Raw genomic sequence first — 24,548 nt, 5'->3', positions numbered from 1 at the left:
CTGAGCACACGACAGAGCCCATCTCTCTCTCTGAGCACACGACAGAGCCCATCTCTCTCTCTGAGCACACGACAGAGCCCATCTCTCTCTCTGAGCACACGACAGAGCCCATCTCTCTCTCTGAGCACACGACAGAGCCCATCTCTCTCTCTGAGCACACGACAGAGCCTATCTCTATCTCTGAGCACACGACAGAGCCCATCTCTCTCTCTGAGCACACGACAGAGCCCATCTCTATCTCTGAGCACACGACAGAGCCCATCTCTCTCTCTGAGCACACGACAGAGCCCATCTCTCTCTCTCTCTGAGCACACGACAGAGCCCATCTCTCTCTCTGAGCACACGACAGAGCCCATCTCTATCTCTGAGCACACGACAGAGCCCATCTCTCTCTCTGAGCACACGACAGAGCCCATCTCTCTCTCTGAGCACACGACAGAGCCCATCTCTCTCTCTCTCTGAGCACACGACAGAGCGCATCTCTCTCTCTGAGCACACGACAGAGCCCATCTCTCTCTCTGAGCAGACGACAGAGCCCATCTCTATCTCTGAGCACACGACAGAGCCCATCTCTCTCTGAGCACACGACAGAGCCCATCTCTCTCTCTCTCTGAGCACACGACAGAGCCCATCTCTCTGTCTGAGCACACGACAGAGCCCATCTCTCTCTCTGAGCACACGACAGAGCCCATCTCTCTCTCCGAGCACACGACAGAGCCCATCTCTCTCTCTCTCTGAGCACACGACAGAGCCCATCTCTCTCTCTGAGCACACGACAGAGCCCATCTCTCTCTCTGAGCACACGACAGAGCCCATCTCTGTCTCTGAGCACACGACAGAGCCCATCTCTCTCTCTGAGCACACGACAGAGCCCATCTCTCTCTCTGAGCACACGACAGAGCCCATCTCTCTCTCTCTCTGAGCACACGACAGAGCCCATCTCTCTCTGTCTGAGCACACGACAGAGCCCATCTCTCTCTCTGAGCACACGACAGAGCCCATCTCTCTCTCTGAGCACACGACAGAGCCCATCTCTCTCTCTCTGAGCACATGACAGAGCCCATCTCTCTCTCTGAGCACACGACAGAGCCCATCTCTCTCTCTCTCTGAGCACACGACAGAGCCCATCTCTCTCTCTCTCTGAGCACACGACAGAGCCCATCTCTATCTCTGAGCACACGACAGAGCCCATCTCTCTCTCTCTGAGCACACGACAGAGCCCATCTCTGTCTCTGAGCACACGACAGAGCCCATCTCTCTCTCTGAGCACACGACAGAGCCCATCTCTATCTCTGAGCACACGACAGAGCCCATCTCTATCTCTGAGCACACGACAGAGCCCATCTCTCTCTCTGAGCACACGACAGAGACCATCTCTCTCTCTCTCTGAGCACACGACAGAGCCCATCTCTCTCTCTGAGCACACGACAGAGCCCATCTCTCTCTCTGAGCACACGACAGAGCCCATCTCTCTCTCTGAGCACACGACAGAGCCCATCTCTATCTCTGAGCACACGACAGAGCCCATCTCTCTCTCTGAGCACACGACAGAGCCCATCTCTATCTCTGAGCACACGACAGAGCCCATCTCTATCTCTGAGCACACGACAGAGCCCATCTCTCTCTCTCTCTGAGCACACGACAGAGCCCATCTCTCTCTCTGAGCACACGACAGAGCCCATCTCTCTCTCTGAGCACACGACAGAGCCCATCTCTATCTCTGAGCACACGACAGAGCCCATCTCTCTCTCTGAGCACACGACAGAGCCCATCTCTCTCTCTGAGCACACGACAGAGCCCATCTCTCTCTCTGAGCACACGACAGAGCCCATCTCTCTCTCTCTCTGAGCACACGACAGAGCCCATCTCTCTCTCTGAGCACACGACAGAGCCCATCTCTCTCTCTGAGCACACGACAGAGCCCATCTCTATCTCTGAGCACACGACAGAGCCCATCTCTCTCTCTGAGCACACGACAGAGCCCATCTCTCTCTCTGAGCACACGACAGAGCCCATCTCTCTCTCTGAGCACACGACAGAGCCCATCTCTATCTCTGAGCACACGACAGAGCCCATCTCTCTCTCTGAGCACACGACAGAGCCCATCTCTCTCTCTGAGCACACGACAGAACCCATCTCTATCTCTGAGCACACGACAGAGCCCATCTCTATCTCTGAGCACACGACAGAGCCCATCTCTCTCTCTCTCTGAGCACACGACAGAGCCCATCTCTCTCTCTGAGCACACGACAGAGCCCATCTCTCTCTCTGAGCACACGACAGAGCGCATCTCTATCTCTGAGCACACGACAGAGCCCATCTCTCTCTCTGAGCACACGACAGAGCCCATCTCTCTCTCTGAGCACACGACAGAGCCCATCACTCTCTCTGAGCACACGACAGAGCCCATCTCTCTCTCTGAGCACACGACAGAGCCCATCTCTCTCTCTGAGCACACGACAGAGCCCATCTCTATCTCTGAGCACACGACAGAGCCCATCTCTCTCTCTGAGCACACGACAGAGCCCATCTCTCTCTCTCTCTGAGCACACGACAGAGCCCATCTCTCTCTCTGAGCACACGACAGAGCCCATCTCTATCTCTGAGCACACGACAGAGCCCATCTCTCTCTCTGAGCACACGACAGAGCCCATCTCTCTCTCTCTCTGAGCACACGACAGAGCCCATCTCTCTCTCTCTCTGAGCACACGACAGAGCCCATCTCTCTCTCTGAGCACACGACAGAGCCCATCTCTCTCTCTGAGCACACGACAGAGCCCATCTCTATCTCTGAGCACACGACAGAGCCCATCTCTCTCTGAGCACACGACAGAGCCCATCTCTCTCTCTCTCTGAGCACACGACAGAGCCCATCTCTCTCTCTCTCTGAGCACACGACAGAGCCCATCTCTATCTCTGAGCACACGACAGAGCCCATCTCTCTCTCTCTGAGCACACGACAGAGCCCATCTCTCTCTCTGAGCACACGACAGAGCCCATCTCTCTCTCTGAGCACACGACAGAGCCCATCTCTATCTCTGAGCACACGACAGAGCCCATCTCTATCTCTGAGCACACGACAGAGCCCATCTCTCTCTCTGAGCACACGACAGAGCCCATCTCTCTCTCTCTCTGAGCACACGACAGAGCCCATCTCTCTCTCTGAGCACACGACAGAGCCCATCTCTCTCTCTGAGCACACAACAGAGCCCATCTCTCTCTCTGAGCACACGACAGAGCCTATCTCTATCTCTGAGCACACGACAGAGCCCATCTCTCTCTCTGAGCACACGACAGAGCCCATCTCTATCTCTGAGCACACGACAGAGCCCATCTCTATCTCTGAGCACACGACAGAGCCCATCTCTCTCTCTCTCTGAGCACACGACAGAGCCCATCTCTCTCTCTGAGCACACGACAGAGCCCATCTCTCTCTCTGAGCACACGACAGAGCCCATCTCTATCTCTGAGCACACGACAGAGCCCATCTCTCTCTCTGAGCACACGACAGAGCCCATCTCTCTCTCTGAGCACACGACAGAGCCCATCTCTCTCTCTGAGCACACGACAGAGCCCATCTCTCTCTCTGAGCACACGACAGAGCCCATCTCTCTCTCTGAGCACACGACAGAGCCCATCTCTCTCTCTGAGCACACGACAGAGCCCATCTCTCTCTCTCTCTGAGCACACGACAGAGCCCATCTCTCTCTCTGAGCACACGACAGAGCCCATCTCTCTCTCTGAGCACACGACAGAGCCCATCTCTCTCTCTGAGCACACGACAGAGCCCATCTCTCTCTCTCTGAGCACACGACAGAGCCCATCTCTATCTCTGAGCACACGACAGAGCCCATCTCTCTCTCTGAGCACATGACAGAGCCCATCTCTCTCTCTCTCTCTGAGCACACGACAGAGCCCATCTCTCTGTCTGAGCACACGACAGAGCCCATCTCTCTCTCCGAGCACACGACAGAGCCCATCTCTCTCTCTCTCTGAGCACACGACAGAGCCCATCTCTCTCTCTGAGCACACGACAGAGCCCATCTCTCTCTCTGAGCACACGACAGAGCCCATCTCTGTCTCTGAGCACACGACAGAGCCCATCTCTCTCTCTGAGCACACGACAGAGCCCATCTCTCTCTCTGAGCACACGACAGAGCCCATCTCTATCTCTGAGCACACGACAGAGCCCATCTCTCTCTCTGAGCACACGACAGAGCCCATCTCTATCTCTGAGCACACGACAGAGCCCATCTCTCTCTCTGAGCACACGACAGAGCCCATCTCTATCTCTGAGCACACGACAGAGCCCATCTCTCTCTCTGAGCACACGACAGAGCCCATCTCTCTCTCTGAGCACACGACAGAGCCCATCTCTCTCTCTGAGCACACGACAGAGCCCATCTCTATCTCTGAGCACACGACAGAGCCCATCTCTATCTCTGAGCACACGACAGAGCCCATCTCTCTCTCTGAGCACACGACAGAGCCCATCTCTCTCTCTGAGCACACGACAGAGCCCATCTCTCTCTCTGAGCACACGACAGAGCCCATCTCTCTCTCTGAGCACACGACAGAGCCCATCTCTCTCTCTGAGCACACGACAGAGCCCATCTCTCTCTCTCTCTGAGCACACGACAGAGCCCATCTCTCTCTCTGAGCACACGACAGAGCCCATCTCTCTCTCTGAGCACACGACAGAGCCCATCTCTCTCTCTCTCTGAGCACACGACAGAGCCCATCTCTCTCTCTGAGCACACGACAGAGCCCATCTCTCTCTCTCTGAGCACACGACAGAGCCCATCTCTCTCTCTCTGAGCACACGACAGAGCCCATCTCTGCATTCATGCTGCTGCTGTTAGCAGAACACCCTCTGTGGATTGAAAATGGACACCAGTAGTTGATCAGTTATGAGGATAAATCCTCTCCCATACAATACCGGGTGAAGTGTTTTACACCCCAAACCAGACTCAAGGCTTCTCTGTCAATCAGCGTGTAATTTTCTCTATTGCAGTAAGGGAATGTGATGCGAAGACTATGAGATGTTAACTTCCATCACTCATAACATCTGACCTGACTGCACCTATTCCATAAGGCGAGGTGTTACAGGCAAACTTCAGTGGACAATGTGGATGATGATGTGTGAATACAGTGTCTGATGTCATCATTTCCTTTACCTTTTGGAAAGCCACCTCACACTGCTTTGTCCATTGTCATTTCTTCCTGATCTGTAGCAATGAGTTCAAGGGGTGGAACACAGTAATCAAATTTGGCAGGAACCTGTTATAGTGACTGACAAATCCTAAAAAGGACCACAACTGTGACATGTCCTTTGGCCTTGGGGAATCCGCCACTGCTCGAATATTCTCAGCACGCTTGTGTGTCAGTGGTGAGTTCATAGTAAGTGATGCTTGGTTGAAAGAATTTACACTGGTTGCATTGTGGTCTGAACCTATAATCTTCCAACCTTTATAACACTCTCTTGAAATTTTGGAGACGTTCCTTCTCCTCCTTACCAGTAACAATAATGTCATTGAGGTAGCACTGAGTAGCCAAACAGTTTAGCAACTCCTGGTCCATAGCTTTCCTCCAGAGTGTAGACGTAGATGCTACTCCAAAAATAAGCCTATTGTCTAAAAATAAGCCTATTAAAGAGATACAAAAAATGCTGGTGGAACGCAGCAGGCCAGGCAGCATCTATCGGAAGAGGTACAGTCGACGTTTCAGGCCGGGACCCTTCGTCAGGACCTGGCCCGAAACGTCGACTGTACCTCTTCCTATAGATGCTGCCTGGCCTGCTGCGTTCCACCAGCATTTTTTGTGTGTGTTGCTTGAATTTCCAGCATCTGCAGATTTCCTCGTGTCTGCGCTGTTATAGAGATAAATCCCTTTGAGAGTGTTTATGCTGAGAAACACTTTGGACTCTTCTTCCATTTGTAGCTAGACCTCTGCTAAGTCCACTTTACTGAAATGTTTCTCTCCAGAAAGATTTCCAAAGATATCCTCTATCAGAAATGTTAGAGAACAGGATTCAGAAGTGGAAAGAGTGAGCAATTTCAAATTCCTGGGTGTCAATATCTCTGAGGATCTAACCTAGACCCAACTTATCAGTTAGAAAGAAGGCATGACAGTGGCTATATTTCATTAGGAGTTTGAGAAGAGTTGCTTTGCCACAAAAAACACTCACAAATTTCAACAGATGTACTGTGGAGAGCATTCTAACTGGCTGCATCTCTGTCTGGTACGAGTGCAGGCTACTGCATAGGATTGAAATAAGCTGCGGAGAGTTGAAACCTTAGTTGGCTCCTTCATGAGCACTAACCTCCATAGTATCCAGGACATCTTCAAGAATCGATGCCTCAGAAAGGCAGTGTCCATCACTAAGAACCCCCATACCCAGGCCGTGCCTTGTTCTCATTGCTACCATCAGGAAGCCTGAAAGCACACACTCAACGATTCAGCAACAGTTTCTTCCCCTCCACCATTGATTTCTGAACTGGTATCAAAACCAGAAACACTACTTCACTACTTTTTTATTTTTGCACTATTTATTTAATATGTACATATAATTATTGTAATTCACATTTTTCCTATTATTATGTATTGCATTGTACTGCTGCCACAAAGACCAAAAATTTCATGACATATGCAAGTAATATTAATCCTGATTCTGATTCTGATAATCTGGGTACAGAGTATCGAACTACTTTCAGCAGTGGGCTGATGTTGACCTTAAGATCACCACAGATCCTGACAGGCCTATCCTTCTTTGCCGCCTGGGTCCATGGGCCCCACTCAATATTGGCAAGAATTATTTTTCACAAAACAAAGGAGCAGAAGTAGGCCATTCGGCCCATCGAGTCTGCTCCGCCAGCATGCAATCAAGATCGCTGGCTACTTTATCACAGATGGTATAAGGAACCAGCAACACACATCAAAGTTGCTGGTGAACGCAGCAGGCCAGGCAGCATCTCTAGGAAGAGGTACAGTCGCCGTTTCGGGCCGAGACCCTTCATCAGGACTAACTTCACCAGCAACTTTGATGTGTGTTGCTTGAATTTCCAGCATCTGCAGAATTCCTCGTGTTTGCATAAGGAATCAGATAGGCTTTGTAAAACTAGGGTGTGACATTTAAATTTAACACTATTTTGCCCTTGATATGTTTGAGTTTTCCAATACCATTCTTAAACACTGCTGTGGCATCATCCAAATGAGTGGGGGGAATGTGTCCCCTTCCTGGTTAGCTGCTGGTGACAAGTGCTGTTCCACAGGGTTTGATGCTGGGACTGATTCTTTTCACGTTACATGTCAATAATTTGAATGATGAAATTGATGCCCTGGTGGCCAAATTTGCAGAATAAACAAAGATAGGTGGAGGGGTAGGTAGTGTTGAGGAAGCAGGGAATCTGCGGAAGGACCTGGACAGATTAGGAGAATCAACAAAGAAGTGGCAGATGGAAACAATATAGGGGAGTGTAAGGTCATACATTTTGGTAGAAGGAATAAATGTGTAGACTGTTTTCTAAATGGGGAGAAAATTTAGAAATCAGAGGTGCAAAGGGTTGTGTTCTGACGGTCAACCTACAGGTTGAGTTGGTGGTAAGTAAGGCAAATGTATGTCAGCATGTATTTCAGGAGGACTAGTATATAAAGCAAGGATGTAATGTTGAAGGTCTATAAGGCATTGGTCAGACTGCACTTGGAATATTGTGAGCAATTTTGGGCACCTAATTGAAGAAAAGAAAAGCATTGGACTGAAACCATGACCTTTGTTACAGCAAGAATGTGGCAAACTACATGGACCCAGCAGAATAGAACATCTCCAGTCAATGCTGGCCAGCCAGGAAGGGACATGGCGAATGGACATGAGCATGTGCTCCATCAGATCTTGACCACCTTGCAGACACTCACTAAGATCACTTGGCTGAGGCAGCAAATCCCTGCTGCCACCCCAACTCCCGAGTCTCCGGACCTGCTGGTGCCCGTGCAATTTGATGATTATACAGGTTTGTATAGAGGGTTTCTTGCTCAGAGTACTGTAATGAGTCCTCTAGGATTGCAAGTCTCTGAGCTCCTCCATCCTCATCATCCTTCATGCAATTGTACACGCAAACCCCCGACTTCCCCCAACTTCATCCAGAGGAGCCAATGCAGCTGGACAGAATCCAACTTGCTCCAACTAAGTGGGAATGGAGAATGAGGGAAAGTGCTGCTTCTGATGGGCCATTTCTGTTCTGCCTGTTCAGACTAGTCCAGTCCAGAGACAGGAGGTCTGTGAACCTTTTCCTCCATTTCTCTCAGGTCTGTTACATCCTGGGTTGAGAGGTCTGCGTCCATCTCCTGGAGGAAAAATAACATGCCCTTGGAGCCGTTGTGGATTCTGGCACAGCAGGAAATTTCATGCACCTTGGCTAAAAAGACATCTTCGAGTTCCCCTGGTCCATCTCAATCAGCTGGTGATAGCTTTGGTTCTCAATGGAAGACCTTGGGCCCTGGGAGGATCTCCCACCTAACTGCTCTCATCTGTTTACATACGGAAAAGCATACTGTGACTGTCCAGTTTCACCCTATTCACTCCCTTGAGAATCCCATTGATCTTAGGACACCCCTGGTTAACCCTCCCAACCTTCAAATTGACTGGTCCACCAGTGCACTCCACAGATGTTCTTGCTGCTGAGCCCACCTGCCTCTCCTGGGATGCCTCCTGCTTCTCTTGGGATGCCTCCTGCCTCTCCCAGACTGTCCCAGGTTCCTCAAAAGTAAGCAGGTCTGCCAAAGGTTTTTAGTAAGCAAAGGGCCAGGGCACTCGCACCTCACTGAACCTACACAATTGAATCGCTGGCTGGAACCTGTATACCCTAAAGAATACTCTATTCCCCGTTAGCTCCAGAAAGGATAGCCATGGTGGAGTAGATCCACGATGCCCTAGTGTCTAAGTTTCATTCACCCTCTACATCCACTGCCAGTCTGGGTTTCTTCTTAGTGCTGTAAAAGGATGGTGGACTTTGACCAGTTATAGATTATTGATGGATCAATAAGGTCACAATGAAGAACCAATACCCCTTGCCACTGATAACTACGGCTTTCAACTTGCTGCAAAGGGCAACCACCTTTACTGAACTGGACATGCAAAATGCATACAACCTGGCCCTTATTTGGGAGGGTGATGAATGGAAGATTGCTTTTAACACCCCACTAGCCACTACGAATATCTTGCGATGGCATTCAGTACAGTCAACATCCTGGCAGTCTTCCAGCTATGTTCTCTGAGAGATGCTAAATCATTTTGTCTTCATATAACTGGATGACATGTACATCTTCTCTAAGACCTACCATGAATATGACCAACATACACATTCAATGGATCCTTCAATGTTTAATCCAGAACCAACTATTCAATAAACTGGTGAAGAGTGAGCTTACATCTCCACAGTCTCCTTCCTTGGGTTCACTTTCTCTAAGTGGAATCTGCAGATGGAACCTAGCAAGATCCAGGCCATCAGGGATTGGCCGCAACCCACCGCATTCAAGCAGTTCCAAAGGTTTTTGGGGTTCTCTCATTCTTACCGGAGGATGTACTGTAACCTCGGTTCCATTGCAGCACCCTTTCCTGCTCTGACTAATGGAACCTCCGGACCATTTCATTGGAACCAAGAAGCTGAGGAAGCTTTTCAGGAATGGAAGCATCACTTCACTACGGCTCCCAGACCTGTTCTCCCTGACCTAGAGCTCCCATTCAATATTGTGGTGGATGCCTCAAACTTTGGGGTTGGAGCTGTTCACTCGCATTGAACCTCTCTGACCAAGGACTCCATCTCTGTGCTTTCTTCTCCTGGTGGCTCTCTCCTGTACAAAGGAATTATGACATAGGGAAAAGAGAGCTGTTGGTGGAAGAATAAAGACATTAGCTGGAGGGGGCCAAGCATCTGTTTGTGGTCTGGACCAACCACAAAAACCTGGCCTATATTCAAGAGGTGAAGAGGTTAAATTTACACCAGGCCTGGTGGTCTCTCTTATTTAACCATTTGGATTTTATTATCATCCACCCAGGTTTGAAGAATCAGAAGCCAGATGCCCTCTCCAGCCAGAGTGAACAAAATGGCCTTGTCACCACCCCAGAACCCATCTCCCTGAGGTCCAGGCTGATGCCACTGGTCCAATGGGGGCTCGAAACCATCATCAGGAGAGCACAACAGCAGGAGGCAGATCTGGGAGATGCAGTGTACTTAATATTTCACTAAAATTTGAGTAATATGGTAAATATATTTGTAAGGGGGGTTTCGTCTCTTATGATACTGCCTAGGCTAATTAAAATGGTTTCTTTGTTATGTTCTACTTGGGAATGCTTTTTTGTTATGTTAAACACTGAGAAAGTCCTTCCCGCTAGCAGTTTGTTTTGTATTATCTATTGATATGAGGAGGAATGAACCAATTGCGATAGTTGTCATGCTTTTGGTGTGTCTGAAGATATTGTATGTGCAGGGTTTTGGGGGAGAAGGCAGGAGAGAGAGACAGAGAATGGACCAGGTGCTGTGAGTCCGCTAATGGGGTCGGACCCCGAGCGGGACATTCGGCGAGAAGGGGAGACGGAGACAGACTCGTGTGGAGCGTCTGGTAGACCATCGTTGTTGGTCCCAGGCGGCCGGTCGAGGTGGTCCGACGGGTCGCAGGGTGAAGAAGAAGGGTCCTAAGCTCCAACTGTTTGTGCACGAAGAGATTGAACTTTGATAAGTGTGGTGCCTTTTATTTTCCTTTTATATTTTATTCTCTATTAATTATATAGTTCCAATAATATCTATAAACTGTAAATTATTTAATTGCATCTGGAGTATTGTCTGTTATTTGGGCGGGGTGGGGTACATCACACAGCATCCACACAAACTAATTACCCAGGTTGGCAGCGCCGAGGGCTGTTTCCCTAGACAACAGTGAGCCCAGCGACCCTGAGGTTGGCCAGGGGGCTATATTGTGGGCTTTCGTCCGGAATTGGATCAACTGGTATGCTGTATGGTGTGCCTGTTTAAATCAGTAATATGTGTCTCTGGGTTATTTACTGGTTATTGCTGTATGTGTGGCGGGTGAGGTCTTTGCTCGAGTTCAGACTAGCATTGACGAGTTGGAGGTGGAACTCGGGGCTGTCTATGCTGTTGGGAGAGAGAGGAAAGAGTGGTCTGATTTGGAGATAGTGTGTGCGAATAAATGTTCTAGCTCTGGCAGGCTCCGCCTGGCGTTTGGGATAGTGTCCACCCCAAGAGGGGCGGAGGCGTGCGAGGCAGGGGCGGAGTGGATCTCTCCGTTGTTAGTTGAGTGGCAGTGCTCGGTTGAGGGAGAGCGACAGGGATTGGTTGAACGTTTAAGTAGGCGGACTGGTGACGGTGTTAGAACTGTCAGGTTCACTTACACCGTAGTGACAGCTGTCAGTTATTTGAAAGAGAGGGGAAAGTTTTCAGTCTGTCTTCTCTGGCTAGGAGGGCGGCTAAATTGCTTGCAGTGCCAAGGGGATCAATTGAGGGAATCAGCCCCTCCTTCAGTTGTTCAGCTGATCAGAGAGGTGTTGGGAAACTTAGTGGAGGCCCAGTGGGGGAACGGCTTGGGGTCTCTGGGGAAGCACGTTCCCAGCAATGTACCAATGAACTTCCGAAAGGAAAAGACCCTATTCCTGAAGGCTTAGAGGGACCACGCCCCAGGGTGTCGTTATGGATAGAGGGAAGCGATGCTAAAGCCATCCTCGACCCTGGGGCGCAGGTCAAGTTGTTGTACAGTTCGTTTTACAACTGGTGTCTGAAGCATTTACCCTTGACAACTGCAAGGGCACTGGAGATTTTGGGTACCAGTGCCAGTGGTTATCCAGAAGACGATTATTGGTTAATGACCCTGGAGTTCATGGGGGCATTGTCTGGGCACCCAGCGTGTCGAGTTGCTTCTGAGGACGTGTGTAGCAGCCTTGAGCCGGTACCGAATTTAAGCGAGACCCAGCGGTGGTACGGCCTGGGGAAAGTAGCTAAGGGTGAGACCCTCTTAGTAGATGCTCCGAACTACCACGGGGTGGGGGGGGGGGAGTTGACCGCTGAAGACCTCAGTGAGAGAGAGGTCGCGGCAACTGGACCCTGGCGCCGTGGAAGATGGAGGCAGCGTGTGAGCGGATTATGCGATGTGGTTTAATGTGCTGGATCTGAGGAATGGATGTTGCCAGATCCCAAGGAGTGCGGCTGTCAAGCCGACGACAGCCGTTACTGGTTCCCTAGGATTCTTCTGATCCGAAAAAATGCCCAAGGGCATATCCGGAGCCCCTGCATCCTTCTCATGGGGCACAAGGAAGACCATGGGGGAAGTGAAAGTGTGTGGAGTTTTGGCATATGTGGATGATCACCTAGAGCTTGGATTCGCCTGGGGGGACTATGATGCGAAGCAAGTGGCTGAGCCCGGGCGACCGAAGCGAAGTGTCAAATATGGAGGAGTTTTTGGCCGGAGGAGTTTGGTGCAATGTGAGAAAAATGACCCGACATACCAGTTGAACTTCCTGGTGTTGGAACAGACGGGGGTGGACCTGGGGATGGAAACCCAGGTCGTTAATCTGAATGAGACACAGGGGAGAGAGGGGAGCTGTACCGCTGAACTGAGTGCTCAGAAATGCCAGCCGGAGACTGAGTGCTGCACTTGTGGGATGACCATTGCAGACTTGGAATTCATGTTTGTCAACGTGGAGAAGGAGCAACGGAATTCCGAGCTGACACTGCGGTCATGTACTCATGAATTAATCCAGCGAGAAGAAACAATGACCCACCTTCGAAGGGATCAGCAGAAACTCAAGACGTCGATTCAGAAAAGATTGGAAGACTTACAAGTTGGGGAAGATCAAGGAAGTGTTCTGACTAAGGCCAACAGAAAACCAAGAGCCCAGGGAGGGGAGTTTGACTACACTCCCGCTGAGGTAAAGAAATGGAGGACAGATCCCGGACAAGCCCCCACAATGTAGCCCCCTGGCCAACCTCAGGGTCGCTCGGCTCGCTGTCGTCTAGGGAAACAGCCCTCGGCCCTGCCAAACTGGGTAATTAGTTTGTGTGGAAGCTGTGTGACGTACCCCACCCCGCCCAAATAACAGACAATACACCAGATATGATTAAATAATTTACAGTTTATAGATATTACTGGAACTATATAATTAATAGAGAATAAAATATGAAAGGAAAATAAAAAGCGCCACTCTTATCAAAGTTCAATCTCTTTGTGCACAAACAGTTGGAGCTCAGGACCCTTCTTCTTCACCCTGCGACCCATCGGATCACCTCGACCGGCTGCCTGGGACCAACAATGATGGTCGACCAGATGCTCCGCACGAGTTCCTCTCTGTCTCCCCTTCTCGCCGAATGCCCCGCTCGGGGTCCGACCCCATTAGCGGACTCACAGCACCTGGTCCATTTTCTGTCTCTCTCTCCTGCCTTCTCCCCCAAAACCCTGCACATACAATATCTTCAGACACACCAAAAGCATAACAACTATCGCAATTGGTTCATTCGTCCTTATATCAGTAGATAATACAAAACAAACTGCTAGCGGGAAGGACTTTCTCAGTGTTTAACACAACAAAGAAGCACTCCCAAGTATAACATAACAAAGAAACCATTTTAATTAGCCTAGGCAGTAACATAAGAGATGAAACCCCCTTACATATTGTTCAATTAGGTATTATTTGTTTGTTTACATAATTCATTATGGGTTATATGTAAGAAATACACAAGTGGCTTATGTCATTATGCCACCACCTCATATGTATGCACCTTACAAAAGTAAAACTAAACGTACAGAAGTTATCCCCTGCTTCCAAGTTTTTCTTTCAATTAATTTTAGGTCTTGGAGTTACAAAACAGCCCACCAGGCCACCTTTTCATATCTAACTCTGTCCTTTCAGATGTGTTACAGTGCAAGCACACATCATGAACATCCAGGGACTACTCGATTGGTGGAGTTCATCAAAAGCACTTCTGGTGGTCAGGCATCTATGGAGGTGTAAAATCATACGTCATGTCTGTCATGTCTGTGCCCAGAACAAGAAACCCTGATCACATTCACAGTGGCTGCTACATCCACTGCCCATTTCTTCCCATCCCTGGTCCCATATTTTCATGGACTTCATTAGCGGTCTGCCACCATTGTGAGGTAACACTTTGATTATGGTGTTGATGGACCAGTTCTCCAAGGCCTGCCACTTTGTGCCCTTCTCAAACTTCTCTCAGTTCAGGAGATGGCCAACCTTATACTGTTTAGTGCTTAGAGTGTACAGTTTTCCCCCGGATGTTGTTTCTTACAGAGCCCTTCCAGTTGTGGGTGGCCTTCTGCAGGCTCATTGGAGCTACGGTCAGCCTGTCATTGGAATTTCACCTCCAGTTCAGTGGGCAGACGGAGAGGATCAACCTGGACCTGGTGAAAACCCTGGCATGCCTTGTGTCCAGCAACCCATCAACTTGGAGTGTATACCTGATCTGTGCAGAGCTTGCTCACAACACTCTCAGCCACTCTTCTATGGGTAGGTCTCCCTTTGAGCGTCTGTTTGTTTAAAAAATACCTCTGTTTCCTTATCAGGAGTTTGAGGCGGGAGTCCTGTTTGCTGCACAGTTTGTCTGTCATTGCTGGCAGGCTAGAAGAAAGATCAGGCAGCCCTGCTGAAGGCCTCTCTGCACCAGGAGCAGCGTGCTAACCATCGAAGGTGGCTGTATCCTTCGTTCTGTCCTGGTGAAAGGGTCTGAATCTCCAACAAAGACCCTCCTCTGCAGGTTGAGTCTCTTAAAGCAGCATCATGCTACAATGGACTACTCAAGCTTCTACGTCAGATGAACCCAGTCATTTAACGTTTCCACTTGCCACACGCCGTGCATAACAGCCCCACCTTCCATTTCTCCCATCCAAACCCTTCCTGTGCAGTGTGCTGGCTCCAATTTGCAAACTGCCCCCCAGCCCCTCACATCTTTGACAGTCAGCCAGCTTATACCGTCTGTCGCATTCTGGACTCCTGTCTGGTTCGTGGCTGAATCCAGTATATGGTGGATTGGGAGTGTTATGGCCCAGAAGAAAGATCGTGGGTTCCCTCCTGTGACATTCTGGACCCGGACATGTTCAGTGACTTCCATTGTCACCACCTGGATCGCCCTGAACTGTGGGGAGTGGGGTGGGGGGAGAGGGCATGGGGGATCCTGTCATGCTTTGGCCTGATCACCCGGGGGCACCAGAGTCCTCCAGGCTCCAATGCTCCTCCGCCCCTGATTATTAGTTAGTTATTTTCACCCGTGTCTTGTTTTAGTTAACAGTGACCCCGTACATTGTTTGGTTTCTCCATTTAAGTGTCCTGCTTGGTGTTTGTCTCTGCTCAATCTTGAGTTTACCTACACTGTGTGTCATGATTCTTAAGCCCTAGCCAGTGTTCCTTACAAATCAATTCTCAAGTAAAGATTCTTCGTTCAACTCCATATTCACCTCTGGTACCTATTTTATTTTATTTAGACATATGTGTTGGCACGTGGCCAAGTGGTTAAGGTGTCGGTCTAGTGATCTGAAGGTCGTTTGTTCGAGCCTCAGCTGAGGCAGCGTGTTGTGTCCTTGAGCAAGGCACTTAACCACACATTGCTCTGCCATGACACCGGTGCCAAGCTGTATCGGCCCTAGTGCCCTTACCTTGGACAACATCGGTGGCGTGGAGAGGGGAGACTTGCAGCATGGGCAACTGCCGGTCTTCCATACAACCTTGCCCAGGCCTGCGACCTAGAAACCTTCCAAGGTGCAAATCCATGGTCTCACAAGACTAACGGATGCCTATTTAGACATACAGAGTGGAATAGGCCCTTCTTGCCCTACGAACCGCACTGCCCAACTACCTCTGATATAACCCTAACCCGGTGATTCCCAACAGGGGCAGTTACATGTCCTAAGGAGGCATTAAGGGAAATAGAAGTTGTCGGGGGGCACTCAAGAGTCTTTGAGGGGTAAGTAAGCGGCATCCTAACTTGAGGCACGAGACTTGACCGACTGTTAGTAGAGCAGGCACTTCCAAAGAAAAGGATGATGCATTGAAACACAGGAAGAGCCATAGCTTTGCAAGCAGTGAGCACTCGTCGTCATAACGTGTCTGAAACTTAGCAATCTCATCTGACCTTACCAATCAGTCAGACATTATTGGGGGTGCATATATTAGCAACCAAGGCGCCCAACAATTCCACTTGACTTGTGACATGGAACGAGTTCATGCAATTTAACAGTCAGTAAGTCAAGTACGCCCTCTCCACTTTCTCTACAGTTCTATAGAAAAAAGTTCATGCAACGATACAGCACTGCCTGGAACCAAACAGTGAAATACAGCCAACCAGTGAACCTGACAACCCCAAGGATTCCTCTGAGTTGTCCAAAACTACTTCAGCTACATATGTAACAAGTTAAAAACAAATATTATTGGAGAATCAATCTACAACAAGCTCCAAATGTATATTTTTGAGGAAAGAAGTTTTTTGATTGGTAACATGATTTCTTGTGCATCAGATGGAGCACCATATATGACAGATCGCCATGCTGGTTTAGTGGTATTTGTGAAAAAAAGAAATTCCAAGTTGCTATCCATTGTGTAATCCCTAGCATACTCCTGGCCAACGTTCAATCCCTGGACAAGAAACGGTGTGAACTGAGAGCCAGAATCTCCTATCAGCGGGAAACAAAGGAATGTAACGTTTTGTGCTTCGTGGAGACTGACCTGGCTCTCAAGGAACTGTACGAGACCATCAGCACCCTGGGGGCTGTATACCTGGAGGCTGCTTTCATCGTTGCCGGTGACTTTAATCAAGCAATGCTGATTCAGGTCTCTCCGAAGTTTTGTCAGCACTTCCAGGTGAGCACATGGGGAGATTGCATACTCGACCACTGCTACTCTCCCTTCCACAATGCTTACAACACACTTCTCCGTCCACCGCTTGGGAAGTCTGATCACTCCTCCATCCTGCTTCTGCTCGTGTACAAGTAGAAGCTGAAACAAGAGGTGGTCATTGTTAAAATCGTGCACTGTTAGTCCGCCCAAACAGTCTCCATGCTACAGGACTGCTTTGATAACATCACTGGAATGTCTTTCATGATGAGGATGTCTCTGAGTTCATGAAATGGGTCACAAGCTTCATCCGGAAGTGCATCAAAGATTGTCCCTCAAAAATCAGTCAATGTCTACCCAAACCGGAAACCCTGGATCAACAGTTCCATGTGAGCAGTACTCCATGTGAGACAGAGCTTAGGTTGCTGGTGACCAACAGGAACTCAAGAAGTGCAGCTGTGATCTGTGCAAAGTCACCAAGGCAGTGAAACAACTATACAGGGACAAGATCTAAACACTGAAGAAGGCTTTTCAGAATTGATTCAAGGACTTGAACAATCTGGAAATTCTGGACTGTGTAATTAACCCATTTCTTTGCAAGGTGGAAGAAAATGAAGAGATTTTACAAGAAGAAATTATTGAAATTCAGAATGATGAAGTAACAAAAAATGCTTTTCAAAAATGTCAGCTTTTGTGGTAACACACATCAAAGTTGCTGGTGAACGCAGCAGGCCAGGCAGCATCTCTAGGAAGAGGTACAGTCGACGTTTCAGGCCGAGACCCTTCGTCAGGACTAACTGAGGATTCAGTTAGTCCTGACGAAGGGTCTCGGCCTGAAACGTCGACTGTACCTCTTCCTAGAGATGCTGCCTGGCCTGCTGCATTCACCAGCAACTTTGATGTGTGTTGCTTGAATTTCGAGCATCTGCAGAATTCCTGTTGTTTGAGCTTTTGTGCTAAGTGGCTACACTGTCATATGAAGTTCTCTGGTCTTTGGATAAGAACCAACCTGCCCTTCATTGCATTTCCATCCTCCTACCTTGTTAATAGAGGCTTCAGTGCAGTGAACCACATACTCACAAAAACAGAAACTGTTTGGACATTGTTGTGCCTGGGGAATTAAAGCCTTTGCTGTAAAAACTTGAACCAGATATTTCAACTCCTGCTAAAAACCATCAAGCTCAAGGATCACATTAGTATCAAAACTGCTGTACAACGCACAGGTATTGTGTAAGCTAGGTTTAAAGACAAATAAAAATTTAAAGCAGAATCATTTTTCTCATGTAAGCATATGGTAGACATGTTTTTACACTATGAGGGTGTTGGAAAGTATATTGTGCTTAAGAGGGGTGTTGCCAAATATGAAGGTGCTTTGGAGAGGGGGGTGTTGGCAAGTATGAAAGTGCTTTAGGGGGGCAATGTGCTAAAAAAAAAAGGTTGGGAAACACTACCCTAACCTACTCATGGGACAATTTACAATTAACCTATTAATCAGTATGCCTTTGGATTGTGAGAGGAAACAGGAGCACCCAGAGAAAACCCACGGGGAGAATGTACAAACTCCTTTGTGAGGACACTGGGAATAAACTCAAATGCCCAGACTGTAATAGCGTTGTACCTGCACTTGAGTCCAGCTGTTCTAGGTCTCCTTTGGTAGTCCACAAGTTCAAGATGCCGAACTTTGTCATAACAGTCCCGGTTCAACCCCGCCTGGCAGCCACCTTTGTTGCAGATGGAATGGCAGAGCAGATTTGATGGGACGAATGGCATAATTCTGCTCCTATGTCTTATAATCCTAAATGGTGACATCTACGTACTTTGACAATACATTTATTTTAAACTTTGAAGTTGTTCTGACGATTGAGCAACCAACCTCAGTTCATGTGTTCTTTAAGTATTAACTTCCCAGCGCCAAAACATAGTTGCCATTAGCAGGGCACCTGAATCTTTAAGGGGGCTGCATCAGCTATCTATATTTCGGAGAGCCAGAGCATCTAAACCCTGGGAGCTAGTGCAGTTGGGTGCATATAGTGACACTGTGCAAATTCAAATATAAATAAATATCGATAAATAAAAAGGACATGAAATAACAAGATAAAGATTTCTTAAAATGAGATCATTGGTTGTGGGGACATCTCAATGGATGGGCAAGCGAGTGTAGTTATTTCCTTTTGTTCAACACTCTGATGGTTGAGGGGTGGTAACCGTTCCTGAACATGGTGACGAGAGTCCTGAGTTCCTTGTACTTTCTACTTGATGGTAGCAGCAAGAAAACAGCATGGCCTGACTGATGATGGATGCTGCTTCCCTACGAAAGCTTTTCGTATAGATGTGCTCAATGGTTGGGAGGGCCTTACCTGTGATGACTGGGATGAATCCATTACCTTTTCTTGGATTTTCCTTTCAAGGGCATTGGTGTTTCCACACCAGACCATGATGTATCTAGTCAATACACTCTCCACTACACATCTATAGAAGTTTGTCAAAAGTTTTTGATGACATGACAAATCTCCCCAGACTCCTAGGGAAGTATAAGACCATAAGACCATAAGATATAGGAACATAATTAGGCCATTCTGCCCATCGAGTCTGCGCCACCATTCAATCATGGCTGATCCTTTTTTTTCCTCCTCTTCAACCCCATTTCCCGGCCTTCTCCCTATAACCTTTTTATGCATGTCTAATCAAGAACCTATCAATCTCTGCCTTAAATATACCCAGATGACCTTACCTCCACAGCTGCACATTGCAACAATTTCCACAAATTCACCATCGTCTGGCTAAAGAGATTTCTCTGCATCTCTGTTTTGAATGGATGCCCCTCTATCCTGAGGCTTGCCCTCTTGTCCCAGATTCTCCCACCATGGGAAACATCCTTTCCACATCTACTTTGTCTAGGCCTTTCAACATTCAAAAAGATTCAATGAGATCCCCCCTCATCCTCCTAAATTCCATTGAGTACAGACCCAGAACCATCAAACATTCCTCATACGATAACACTTTTATTCCTGGAATCATCCTTCTGAACTTCCTCTGGACTTTCTCCAATGCCAGCATATCTCTTCTAAGACGAGCCCAAAACTGTGCACAATACTCAAGGTGAGGCCTCACCAATGCCTTATAAAGCCTCAGCATCACATCCACGCTCTTGTATTCTAGACCTCTTAAAATGAATGCTAACATTGCATTTGCCTTCCTCACCACTGACTCAACCTGCAAGTTAACCTTTAGGGTGTTCTGCACAAGGATTCCCAAGTCCTTTTGCATCTCAGATTTTTGGATTTTCTCCCTGTTTAGAAAATAGTCTGCACATTTATTTCTACTACCAAAGTGCATGACCATGCATTTTCCAACATTATAATTCATTTGCCACTTTTTTGCCCATTCTCCTAATCTATCTAAGTCCTTCTGCATCCTATCTGTTTCGTCAACACTACCTGCCCCTCCACCAATCTTCATATCATCTGCAAACTTGGCAACAAAGCCATCTATTTCATCACCTAAATCATTTATATACAGCATAGAAAGAGGTGGTCCCAACATATAGAGTGACCCCTATGGAACACTACTAGTCACTGGCAACCAACTAGACAAGGATCCTTTTATTCCCACTCACTGCCTTCTTCCAATCAGCCAATGCACCAACCACGTCAGTAACTTTCCTGTAATACTACGGGCTCTTAACTTGGTAAGCAGCCTTATGTGTGGCACCTTGTCAAAGGCCTTCTGAAAGTCCAAATTCACTGCATCCCCTTTATCTATCCTACTTGTAATCTCCTCAAAGAATTCCAACAGATTTGTCAGGCAGGATTTTCCCTTAAGGAAACCATGCTGACTTTGTCCTATCTTGTCCTGTGTCACAAAGGGCTCCATAATCCCATCCTCATCCTTAACAATTGACTCCAACATCTTCCCAACCACTGAGATCAGGTTAACTGGTCTATAATTTCCATTCTGCTGTCTTCCTCCTTTTTTAAAGAGTGGAGTGACATTTACAATTTTCCAATCCTCTGGCACCAGAGTCCAATGATTTTTGAAAGATCATAACTAATGCCGCCACAATCTCTAATGTTACCTCTTTCAGAATGCTAGGGTGCAGTTCATCTGGTCCGGGTGACTTATGTACCTTTAGGTCTTTCAGCTTTTTGTGCACCTTCTCCCTTGAAATGGTAACTGTACTCACTTCTCTTCCTTCACACACTACAATATCTGGCACACTGCTAGTGTCTTCCATAGTGAAGAGTGAAGCAAAATACTCATTTAGTTCACCTGCCATCTCCTTGTTGCCCGTTATTTTTTCTCCTGCCTCATTTTCTAGCAGTCCTATATTCAGTCTGATCTCTCTTTTATTTGTTACATACTTGAAAAAGCTTTTATTATCCACTTTGATATTATTTGCTAGCTTGCTTTCATATTTCATCTGTTCCCTTCTAATGATTCTTTTAGTTGCTCTCTGTAGGTTTTTAAAAACTTCTCAATCCTCTGTCTTCCCACGAAAATTTGCTTTGCTGTATGCCCTCTCTTTTGTTTTTACAGTAGCTTTGACTTCCCTTGTCAGCCACAGTTGTGCTATTTTGCCACTTGAGTATTTCTTCATTTTTGGAATACACATGTCCTGAACCTTCCTCATTTTTCCCAGAAACACATGCCACTGCTGCTTTGCTGAGATCCCTGCTGGCAGCTCCTTCCAATTTACTTTGGCCAACTCCTCTCTCATACTGCTGTAATTTCCCTTACTCCACTGAAATACTGCTACGTCAGACTTTACCTTCTCCCTATCAAATTTCAAGTTGAACTCAATCATATTGTGATCACTGGTTCCTAAGGGTTCTTTTACCTTAAGCTCCGTTTTCGCCTCCGGTTCATTATGTAACACCCAATCCAGTATAGCTGATCCCCTAGTAGGCTCAGTGACAAGCTGTCTAAAAAGCCATCTCTTAGGCATTCAACAAACTCACTCTCTTGAGATCCATTACCAACCTGATTTTCCCAATCGACCTGCATGTTAAAATCACCCATGACTATCACAACATTGCCCTTTTGACACGCCTTTTCTATTTAACATAGAACATAGAATAGTACCGCACAGTACAGCCCCTTCGGCCCACAATGTTGTGCCGACCCTCAGATCCTGCCTCCCATATAACCCCCCGCCTTAAATTCCTCCATATACCTGTCTAGTAATCTCTTAAACTTCACTAGTGTATCTGCCTCCACCATTGACTCAGGCAGTGCATTCCATGCACCAACCACTCTCTGAGTAAAAAACCTTCCTCTAATATCCCCCTTGAACTTCCCACCCCTTACCTTAAAGCCATGTCCTCTTGTATTGAGCAGTGCTGCCCTGGGGAAGAGGCACTGGCTATCACTCTATCTATTCCTCTTATTATCTTGTACACCTCTATCATGTCTCCTCTCATCCTCCTTCTCTCCAAAGAGTAAAGCCCTAGCTCCCTTAATCTCTGATCATAATGCATACTTTCTAAACCAGGCAGCATCCTGGTAAATCTCCTCTGTACCCTTTCCAATGCTTCCACATCCTTCCTATAGTGAGGCGACCAGAACTGGACACAGTACTCCAATTGTGGCCTAACCAGAGTTTTATAGAGCTGCGTCATTACATCGCGACTCTTAAACTCTATCCCTTGACTTATGAAAGCTAACACCCCATAAGCTTTCTTAACTACCCTATCCACCTGTGAGGCAACTTTCAGGGATCTGTGGACATGTACCCCCAGATCCCTCTGCTCCTCCACACTACCAAGTATCCTGCCATTTACTTTGTACTCTGCCTTGGAGTTTGTCCTTCCAAAGTGTACCACCTCACACTTCTCCAGTTTGAACTCCATCTGCCACTTCTTAGCCCACTTCGGCATCCTATCAATATCTCTCTACAATCTTCAACGATCCTCTACACTATCTACAATACCACCCACCTTTGTGTCATTTTTCCCGTTGTAATCTATGGTCCACCTCCCAGCCACTATTGGAAGGCCTGTATGTAACTGTCATCAGGGTCCTTTTACCCTTGCAATTTCTTAACTCAAACCACAAGGATTCAACATCTTCCGATCCTATGCCAGATCTTTCTACTGATTTGATGCCATTCTTTACCAGTAGAGTCATGCCTACCTTCCTATCCCTCTGATACAACGTGCAACCTTGGACATTCAGCTCCCAAGCACAACCAACCTTCAGCCATGATTCAGTGATGGCAATCCGTAATAGTGCAACAAGATCATCCACCTTATTTCTTATACTCCGTACATTGAGATACAACACCTTGAGTACCGTATTTGCTACCCTTTTTGATTTTGCATATCTAGTGTAGTGATCCTCACCCTTTTGGCTCAGTAGAGGCACTGCTGTGCTTTCTTCATAATTGCATCAACATGCTGGGTCCAGCACAGGTCCTCTGTAATTGTAACACCCGGGAACTTAAAGTTGCTAACCCCCTCTACTTCTGATTCTCCAATGAGGATTGTCTCATGGACTCCTGGTTTCCCTCTCCTGAAGTCTACAATCAGTCCCTTGGTCTTGCTGACATTGAGTGAGAGGTAGTTGTTATGGCACCATTCAGCCAAATTTTCAATCTCCCTTCTCTCATCACACCTTTGATATGGCCCACAACAGTGGTGTTATCAGCAAACTTGAATATGGTGTTGAAGCTGTGCTTAGCCACACAGTCATAGGTATAAAGTGAGTAGAGCAAGGGGCTAAGCACACAGCCCTGTAGTGTACCTGTGCTGATGGAGATAGTGGAGCAGGTGTTTTTGCCAATCTGAGCTGACTGGAGTCTACGAGTGAGGAAATCCAGAATCCAATTGCACAAGGAAGTATTGAGGCCAAGGTCTCAGAGCTGATTGATTAGTTTTGAGGGGATGATGGTATTAAATGCTGAGCTGTAATCGATAAAGAGCATCCTGATGTATGCATCTTTGCTATTCAGATGTTCCAGGGTTGGGTGAAGAGCTAATGAGATGGCATCTGCTGTGGATCCGTTGCTCCAGTAGGCAAATTGGAGTGGATCCAAGTTGCCTCTCAGGCAGGAGCTGATATGTTCCATCACCAACCTCTCAAAACACTTCATCACGGTGGATGTAAGTGCAACAGGGTAATAGTCATTGAGGCAGATCACCATGCTCTTCTTGGGCACTGGTGTAATTAAAGCCTGCTTGAAGCAGATGGGTTCCATACACTGCCAAAGCGAGAGGTTAATGATATTATTGAACACACCAGCCAGTTGGTCAGCACAGGTCTTTAGTAAATGGCCAGGTACCCTGTCTAGTCTGGATGCTTCCGTTCGATTCACTTTCCCACAGTCAGCCTGCACATTTACTTCTGATACTGAGATCAAAGGGTCATCAGGAGATGTAGGGGTTCATGACGGTTCCTCCATGTTCTAATGGTCAAAGCGAGCATAGAAGGCATTGAGCTCATCTGAAAGCAAAGGCCTGCTGTCCCCCATGTCACTTGATTTAACTTTGTAGGAGGTTATAGCATTCAAACACAGCCACAGCTGTTAAACGTCTCGCATTGATTCCAGTTTGGTCTGGAATCTCCACTTTGCCTGAGAGATGGCTTTCTGGAGATCATATCTGCACCTCTTCTAGCATTCTTGGTCTCCAGACTCGAACGCATATGATCTGGCCCTCAGCAAACTTCCGATTTCATGGTTCATCCAGGGCTTCTGACTGGGGAAGATGCT

General features: G+C 47.7%; 1 protein-coding gene across 1 annotated transcript in view; it reads right to left on the bottom strand.

Annotated features, from left to right (window-relative positions):
* LOC134352236 (NACHT, LRR and PYD domains-containing protein 3-like) overlaps positions 1 to 19,221 on the bottom strand; it is a 72,497-nt gene extending 53,276 nt beyond the window's left edge. The window contains exons 1-2 of the mRNA XM_063059528.1: positions 19,198 to 19,221; positions 16,784 to 17,002 (exon numbers count right to left, since the gene is read on the bottom strand). Coding sequence (XP_062915598.1) covers positions 16,784 to 17,002; positions 19,198 to 19,221 — 243 coding nt within the window. The remainder of the gene's footprint in view (positions 1 to 16,783; positions 17,003 to 19,197) is intronic.
* Between the last annotated feature and the right edge of the window lie 5,327 nt (positions 19,222 to 24,548).

This window comes from Mobula hypostoma, chromosome 9 (genome assembly GCF_963921235.1).
Source record: "Mobula hypostoma chromosome 9, sMobHyp1.1, whole genome shotgun sequence".
Taxonomy (NCBI): domain Eukaryota; kingdom Metazoa; phylum Chordata; class Chondrichthyes; order Myliobatiformes; family Myliobatidae; genus Mobula; species Mobula hypostoma.
The sequence above is the reverse complement of the archived record's forward strand: the minus strand, read 5'-3'. Positions and strand labels throughout refer to the sequence as shown.